The sequence below is a fragment of the Leptonychotes weddellii genome, chromosome 1 (assembly GCF_054177405.1).
Source record: "Leptonychotes weddellii isolate Sample4059 chromosome 1, ASM5417740v2, whole genome shotgun sequence".
In the NCBI taxonomy this organism is placed as follows: Eukaryota; Metazoa; Chordata; class Mammalia; order Carnivora; family Phocidae; genus Leptonychotes; species Leptonychotes weddellii.
Window position 1 is genome coordinate 56,894,869 of NC_138369.1, and position 8,564 is coordinate 56,903,432.

General features: G+C 59.9%; 1 protein-coding gene across 1 annotated transcript in view; it reads left to right on the plus strand.

The window, feature by feature from the left end:
* VILL (villin like) overlaps positions 1–8,560 on the plus strand; it is a 14,630-nt gene extending 6,070 nt beyond the window's left edge. Inside the window, exons 10-19 of the mRNA XM_081824345.1 lie at positions 671–771; positions 2,623–2,760; positions 2,867–3,025; positions 3,544–3,723; positions 4,263–4,408; positions 5,379–5,523; positions 7,129–7,311; positions 7,506–7,574; positions 7,775–8,026; positions 8,285–8,560. Of these exons, the coding sequence (XP_081680471.1) occupies positions 671–771; positions 2,623–2,760; positions 2,867–3,025; positions 3,544–3,723; positions 4,263–4,408; positions 5,379–5,523; positions 7,129–7,311; positions 7,506–7,574; positions 7,775–8,026; positions 8,285–8,398 (1,487 nt within the window). The 3' untranslated portion in view covers positions 8,399–8,560. The remainder of the gene's footprint in view (positions 1–670; positions 772–2,622; positions 2,761–2,866; positions 3,026–3,543; positions 3,724–4,262; positions 4,409–5,378; positions 5,524–7,128; positions 7,312–7,505; positions 7,575–7,774; positions 8,027–8,284) is intronic.
* The last annotated feature ends 4 nt before the right edge of the window (positions 8,561–8,564 follow it).

Genomic DNA, 8,564 nt, shown 5'->3' on the forward strand with positions numbered 1-8,564 from the left:
GGTGGCGAGGGCCGTAGCCGAGGCGGGGAGGGGCCGAGGCGGGGCGGGGCCGGTGCTGGGCGGCTCCCAGAACTTCGGTGGGATGGGGGGGAGCGGGCGGGACGAGGGCGGGACGAGGCCGGGGGGGCGGGGGCGTAGCCGAGGCGGGGAGGGGCCAGAGTGGGGTGGCACCCAGAGCCTCGGAGGGAAGGGAGATCGGGCGTGGCGTGGCCTGCGGGGGCGGGACGTGACCGGCTCGGGGCGGGACGTGGCCGGCGCGGGGCGGCACGCAGAACTTCGGTGGGATGGGAGAGCGGGCGGGACGAGACCGGGGGGGCGCGGCCGAGCCGGGGCGGGGTCGGCGCGGGGCGGCCCCCAGAGCCTCGGAGGGAAGGGAGAGCGGGCGTGGCGTGACCTGCGGGGGCGGGACGTGGCCGGCGCGGGGCGGTACCCAGAAGCTCAGTGGGATGGAAGAGTGGGCGGGACGAAGGCCCGGGGAGTTGCGGGGAGCCGGGCGCGGCCGACGCGGGGCCGGGTATGGGGGGGATGGAGTGGGACCGACAAGCGGCGGTACCCAGAAAGCGCCCCCGGATTGGGGGGGCGCGGTCGGAGGGGGCTTCTTGAGTGATGGGAGGGACGGGGTTCGCTGGGGCGAGGTCGCCAGTGACACCCTATGCTCTCTCTGATTCAGGTAAATTGATTCGGGTAAGGCCGGATGTGGGCAAGCTGCACAGTCAGCCTGAACTAGCGGCCCAGCTCAGGATGGTGGACGACGCCTCCGGGAAGGTGGAGGTAAGGGGCATTGGCTTGGCTGGGGGAAGATAGGCACACATGGGTAGGCTTTGTTTTCAGGTTACTAAAGTGCCCCAAGTACACGCAATTGCACATCACACAGCGACACCTATGGGCATGTGTACATGTACACACACCTGCCTACAGCGGGCTCATACACATCACGCCTAATCAATCTGTGCAGCTGTGTTCACATAACACTTGGCACACAGCACAGTAACACTTCAAGATACTTAATTGTGCCCTTTTGTTAAATATATGACACAACCGTATATATAATACAAATACGCACACTCTAATTGCACCCAACCAGCCAAGTTCATCAGCTGCAAACATAATTGCACAAATTCTACATTACACAAATTCTACATTACACATGATCACAGTCACACACAACACTCAACCCACACGAACACACCAACATAGTACACAATCACATGTAATCAGTCACAGTCCCACACAGTCACAGTCGGCCACCTGTCTGGTCTCAGACCAGTGTTCTGGGAGATGTAGGGGCTGCATTGTGACATGTTATCTGATCCCTGGTAGAGCCCTTAAGTCCTTTGGGCCTCAGTTTTTATCTATAAATGGGGGCAAAAACTATGGTCCCATCTGGCCCTTGGCTGGTATGGGGATGCTGTAAGATTCTGGGAACAGGACTTCTGGGGTTCTAGTTCTTCAGGTAGGTGGAGGTCAGAGAAAATACCATTTCTCCAAGGTTTCTTCCTATATTTGCCCTAATATGGTTGGACAGAGACTGTTAGTGAGAAGGGACCAAGATAGGAGGAGACATGGCAGGGCTTGGGGGAGCAGGGAGAAAGGAAGACAGGGAATGGGGACAGAGAGAGACAGAAGAGACTGAGGAAGACAGAGGAGACAGAGTGGGGGGATGGGATGAAAAGCAGGAGAGATGGGGCACACAGGGAGAGACAGAGGGAGAAAGGAAAACAGGAGGGTAAAGGTCTTGCCACTCAGACTCCAAGCACAGAGGCAGAGAGGGGATCCCTCCCAGCAGGCCGGTAGGTGGGGGGAGCCCCTGAGCTAGGAGGCCTGGCTGCCAGATAAGGGCTGCTCCTGGGTAGAGCATGTGGTCAGAAACAGCCTCTTCTGCAAAAGGCAGGATTCTGGTAGCTCTGCTCCGGAGGACATCTTCCCCAGAGAGAGCTGTCCGGGAATTGTTTCCTGCCATTGTCAAGGTGGGTGTTGTTATGACCACTTTACAGATGGGAAAAGCCGAAGCTCAGAAGGGTCTCACTGCCCACACAGGGCCTACCTGGGATTTGATTAGGATCTGGAGCCTGGCTCCAGAGCCCATGCTCACTACCCACTAGGAACAGGAAATCATACTATTAAGCGTAAGGAAGTATTTTCCTTTCAGCCTTTGAACAGGCTTTGTCTTTTTAAGTGACACTTGAGAAAAGAGAATTTTCCCAAGAGCCCCGAGGCCGTGTGTCTGCCCAGCTTCTGCAGACCTGGCCTGAGCAGCGAGCAGCTGGACCAGGACCTGCCTGCCCCTAACGTGCCTGTGGTTGGTGGGGGGCAGGGTGGGGGGTAGTATGTGGCACGGCTTAGGTCTGTCTGGGCAGCTTCTGGAGTCCTCAGGCTTGCTTGTCCCAGGCACCACACGCCAACTCTGTCCTGGCTGACAGCAGACCAGTACAAGTGTGGTAGGGCCCAGGGGCCCACGGGGAACAGGGTCGCCTGCAGATCCTTGCGCAAGCCCAGGAGAGCCCTTGCCTGCCTGGATGAGGCCCGCCCTGAGGCTGAGGAGAGCTCACTGGCTGGGCACAGGCTGGGCGGACTGGTTCAAGTGGAGGAGCCACCTGGGTGCACTGGTCCTCCGTTCCACAGGTGTGGTGCATCCAGGACTTATGCAGACAGCCCGTGGACCCCAAGCATCACGGACAGTTGTACGCGGGCAGCTGCTACCTGGTCCTCTACACATACCAGAAGATGGGCCGCGTCCAGTACCTCCTGTATCTGTGGCAGGTGTGCCGGCCTGAGGGGGAGGGGGAGGCACCTTCAAGCCCCAGAGCTGAGGATCTGAGAAGGGGCGCTAAGAGCTGCCCCAGGCCCTTACCACCCCCACCTGCAGGGCCACCAGGCCACCACACGTGAGATCAGCACCCTGAACTGCCACGCCGAGCAGCTGGACCTCATGTACCGTGGAGCCCTGGTGCGGGAACACGTGACCATGGGTAGCGAGCCCCCTCACTTCCTCGCCATCCTCCAGGGCCAGCTGGTGGTCTTCCAGGTAAGGCCACCTTGTTGCTGTTCCTGCAACCTCACCGGCTCCTCCATGTGCCCGTATAGCCCTTATATAAGGGCGAGGCTTCACTCAGCCGGGGGGGTGCCCCTGCTTACTACCCCTGGTGTCCCGGTGCTGTCAGACACCTGGGTGGGAGCTCCAAGGGTGACCCCTGCCTGAGTCTCTTCGCCTGGTACCCAGAGCCAGCCACACAGCAGAAGCACAGGTGAAGAAGCTAAATTGGAAGGGAGTAGGGCCTTGCCTGGGGTCGCTATTTTCCGTCCTCAAGGCCTGGGGGAACCATGACCTGACTCCTTGGAGTTGGGGGAGGGGTCCATTAAGAAAGGGCCTGGTTCCCTATCCTAGGCTGATGGGATCCTCACCCTCCACATTCAGAGGGTCTAGAAGATAGTGGGGGCTTCAAGCGAAAGTCTGCTGGGCCCCAGGGCAGTTTGTCCGTCACTGGGACAGGGAGGCGGCTCCCAGGAGCCCTTGCCTCATCCTGAGGCCCAGCCCTCTTGTAGGGGCACGCGGGGCACGATGGGAAGGGGCAGCCAGCACCTGCCACGAGGCTCTTCCACGTGCAAGGCACAGACAGCTACAACACCAAGACCGTGGAGGTGCCGGCCCGTGCCTCAGCTCTCAGCTCCAGTGACATCTTCTTGCTGGTCACAGCTGGCCCCTGCTACCTCTGGTTTGGAAAGGTACCTCTAACCCTGGCCACTCGACTCATGCCTAGGGTCGTGTGCCAGGCGAGGGATGGCTCTACTCCACAGGGGAGGCAAACTTCCATGTCCAGCCTCAGACAGGCCAGGAGTGGGGCAGGGGAAAGGCCACAGTGGGGAGTTGAACGTGACAGGTAGACCTGGGAGTCTACTGGTCAGAGGCAGGCCAGGCCCAGGCTGCCTCTCCTTCCTGCCTCGAGCAAGGAGCATGACCCTTCCCGAGTCTCTTGGGAAAAAGAGGAGGCCTAGTCCAGTTTGCCAGAGTTTTCTCTGATCTTTAACATAAACCATAAATGGTCCCCGAGCCTGGGGTCCCCATCCCATTCTCTGGACCAGGAGAGGGTCCCAGTTCTGGGAGTGGGGAAGGAGAGATCCCTGGCTCATGTGTACCCTGCCATCAGCCTAGGCCTCCACTGACTTAAGCCCAGTCTCCCAGAGTCCCCTGTGAGTGGGGGAGGTGGGGCTGGAGGCCAAGACCCCTCCCCCTTCAGGGCCTGACCCACCTCTTTGTCTGCCAGGGCTGCAGCGGTGACCAGCGTGAGATGGCGCGGACGGTGGTCACTGCCATCTCTGGGGAGAACAAGGAAACGGTGCTGGAGGGTCAGGAGCCTCCCCACTTCTGGGAGGCCCTGGGAGGCCGAGCTCCCTACCCCAGCAACAAGAGGTGACAGGGCTGGGAGGAGAGTGTTCTCCTTATACAGAGGAGGAAACTGAGACCCAGAGAGGGTGGGTGACGACTTAAGGGTCACACAGAGAGCTGGAGAGGCCACACTAGAACTGAGGTCTCTTGGTTCCCCATTCCAGGGTTCCCAGGAGCACAGCCCACCCTTCCCTCCCCAGCCCTGGGTTAACAGGGATCAGGAAGATGCCATGGAGAGCAGGATAGTCTCGCCCTCTTCTGGCCAAACATGCTCCCTGCATTGCCCAGTTCCCTGGACCTTCCCAATGGTAGAGGGCAAGAGGGCAAAGCCCCATTCCCAGCCCACAGTCCCCAGGGGTCATGGTGCCGAGTGTGTGTGTGTGTGTGTGTCTTTGTGTGGGGGGGTGGGGTAATGTGACGTGTCAATAAACGTATGTGTGGACTGTGTAAAAGGACAAGGGTGTGTATCAGAAGGTAAGGCAGGGTGAGACCTTCAAGGGAGGAGGTTGCTGAGTCAGGCCGCTGTGAGTGTCTGTGGGGCCCGGTTGATGCACTGGACTCCCCGCAAGTCCCCTGAGCAGCCAGCCAGGACCAGGACCCCCTCCTTCCTGGGGAGCGCAGGGCCCCAGCTTAACACCCCTCCCCCCAACCCAGCCCCACTGAGCAAGCCATCCCCTTCCCAGGGCCCACTCCTGGGGAAGTTCCTGGGGCAGCGTGTGTCACAGCTGGCTGTGGCTAGACAGGTCACTTAATGGGCTTTCCCACTGACAGACGGGGACGCTGGGGCCCAGAGAGCAGCTGGGCATCCCCGGAGGGAATTATGGGCTGGGGGGAGCCCAGAGGAGGGCACAGGCCTCCCGCTCCAGGAGAAGCTGTTGCCCATCCGGGGGTGGGGGCAGGTAGAGGCCCTGTGCTGAGGGCTAGCTTGGCCCAGGCTGCTGAGAGGCCCAGCTGTCTCTGCGCCCCTCACTGCCTGGCTGCCCGCCCTGGCCAGGCTTCCTGAGGACGTCTCCAGCTTCCAGCCACGGCTGTTTGAGTGCTCCAGCCAGATGGGCCACCTGGTCCTCACAGAAGTGGTGTTCTTTAGCCAAGAGGACCTGGACAAGTATGACATCATGTTACTGGACACCTGGCAGGAGGTGAGGTGCCCCCCCACCCCCGGCTGGCTGGGGTGTGAAGGGGAGGCGTCCATGTCTGCGCAGCTGGGGTCGAGTGTGTGTAACTGTGTGTCTCCAGCCATGTCAGCCTGCGGATGAGTCTGTGTGATTGGGGGTGGCACGGTAACGCTGTGAGTGACTGCACTGCGCGACCAGGGACAACCGTGTGTCACCGCGAAGCTGTAGGAGACTGGCTGTGAGATTGTGAGCAGTTTTGTAGTTGCGTCTGGGTGACTTACAGCGGTGTGACTCCAGGCGACTGGGTGCCCGTGGCTAATGTGTCCGTGCGAGTGGTTGCAGACACGAGTGTGTGTGGTTCCTTTGTGGGACGGTGCTTGCCTCCATGGAGCGACCGTGTGGTCCCGCACTGGCTGTAACTGGGGGAACCGGGAGACTAGGAGACTGGCCGTAGCCTGAGTGACTGTCGGGCAGGGTCACTATGTCTGAGAGGCTTTATGAGGCAGGTCTGGGGGCTGCCTGTGTTTTTCAGGAGGAGTGAGCACAGCTGTGTGATGGAGTGCGATCTTGTTTACATGCAGCTCTGTGTGACTGTGGGTGACAGTGAGTGGCTCTGCGGCAGTGGAGGACTACAAGTGTACAGCTGTGATCGTGTGTGTCTGTGACATTGAATGTGGCCGTAAGGCTTGTGTGTTCCCATCTCAGAGCAAAAGCAAAGCCCTTACTACAGCCCACATGACCTGGCGGCCCCGACTCTCTGGGCCGATTTGCTCCCACACCTCCACTTGCTCTGCTCTAGCCACAGTGGCCCCCTTGCTGCTCCCCGAAATTGCCCAGGCGTGCTCAGGGCCCCTGCACTGGTTGTTTCTTCTGGCTAGAACACTCGACTTGCTCCCCCCACCTCCCCCAGATCTCTACTCAAATGTCGCATTCTCAGTAAGACTCTCTCCGATTCTAATTTAAAATTACAGTCATCCTGGGGCGCCTGGGTGGCTCAGTTGGTTAAGCGACTGCCTTCGGCTCAGGTCATGATCCTGGAGTCCCAGGATCAAGTCCCACATCCGGCTCCCTGCTCAGTGCGGAGTCTGCTTCTCCCTCTGTCCCTCCCCCCTCTCATGCTCTCTCTCTGTCTCATTTTCTCTCAAATAAATAAATAAAATCTTTAAAAAAATAAAAAATAAAATAAAATTACAGTCATCCTCACCACCCCCCCGACACACACCCACCACACTTTGTCTTCTTTCCCTGCCTTACTTTTCTCTGTCTGATATAGTACATATTTTACTTAATTTATGTACTTATTTTTCTGTCTCCCCCCAATAAAATGAAAGCTCTACAAGGGCAGGGATTTTTGCCTGTTTTGTTTTCTCATTGTTGAATTCCCAAATGCCTGGCACACAATAGGAACTCAATAAGTATTTGTGGATTGAATGTATACATGTGTGCCTGTGACCGTCCACCACATTTATGGGTGTGTGGGTGGTGTGGCGGCCAGCCTGCCTGGTGTGCCTGGCTGGCTGGGATGTGTGCGGGATCGTGAGACCATTTAATAGATGGGGCTGGGAAGGAAGTGGTCAGCTCTGGGCAGCCCCTCCACTCGCCCAAGGCCAGGCCCCCTCTGTGGCCCAGATCTTCCTGTGGCTCGGGGAAGCTGCCAGTGAGTGGAAGGAGGCGGTGGCCTGGGGCCGCGAGTACCTGAAGACGCACCCGGCAGCGAGGAGCCCTGCCACGCCCATCGTGGTGATCAAGCAGGGCCACGAGCCTCCCACCTTCACTGGATGGTTCCTCACCTGGGACCCTTACAAGTGGACTGTGAGTGAGGCCTGCACTTCCAGCCCCACCCTACCCCAGGGAGAGGGGCCTGCCCTGGGCACACTGGGAGGAGGCATTGCCTTGTCTGGGGACTTCCAGTGTGGGAAGAGGAGCCCGGGTCTTGTTCGCAGCCCGCCGCCCCCTGGGTTCCAGTGGTGCCCTCCATCCTGCTCTGTCCTGATTCTTGCCCCCAGAACAACCAGTCCTATGAGGAGGCGGTGGATGGCAGCCTGGGAGCAAAACCTGCCATAGTTATAACAGCAGTGAGTATCGGGCCTGCCAGGCTCCCGCCGGGGACTGGGCTTGCTCGACATGGCCCGGGCGGGCAGGATGGGCAAGGAAGGAGCCAGGCCCTGGTGGGTGGCAGGGTTTGCAATGGGGGCAAGAGGGCTGTGGGCTTAGTGTGGCCTCCCCGTGGGAGCCTCGCCCCCATATCCCCAGCGTGAGTCCCCTCTCCCGGCAGGAACTGGACAACTTGCAGCTCTCTAGAGGGCCAAGCAATGGCAGCGCAGGCCCCTTGACCCCGCGGGCCCTCGAGGGCTCCCAGGAGGGCTCAGGGAACGAGCTGCAGCTAGGGCCCAAGGCCGGGGGCACCAGCACCGGCAGCTTCCACAGCAGCCCCAGACCCACCACCAGTGGGAGCCTGCCCCGCGAACAGCTAATGCACCAGGCTGCCGAGGACCTGCCAGAGGGCGTTGACCCAGCCCACAAGGAGGTGGGTGCCCGAGGCCCCCTGCCACTCACTGATGCATCTCAAACTGAGCTGGAGGTGCCCGGGGCATGACCCACTGATGGTGCGCGATGGGCCCGCTGCCCGGGGAGATGTCTTCCGGATGGGATAATGGGCAGAGAGATGTGGGGGAGGAGAGCCCTGAGCCCTGAGCCCTGGGATGGCACCACCGGGCCAATGGGACAGGATTCTGGGATCAGTTGACACCCTGCCCCTGTACTCTCTCCTCCTCCCGCCCCGCAGTTCTATCTCTCCGACTCTGACTTCCAAGATATCTTTGGGAAATCCAAGGAAGAATTCTATAGCATGGCCAAATGGAGGCAGCAGCAGGAGAAAAAGCAGCTTGGCTTGTTCTGACCCCAGGCCCTGCCCCTGCCAGTGCCACCCACATAGCCAGGACCCCCACGCGTACCTTCCCAACACATACCTGAACCCCCCGGGAGACCCCGCTGGCAAAGCCTAGCTGGAGACTCCCGGGTCAACCCCTCCACCCCGGTCAATAAAAGCTGGTGGCCCTCACGAG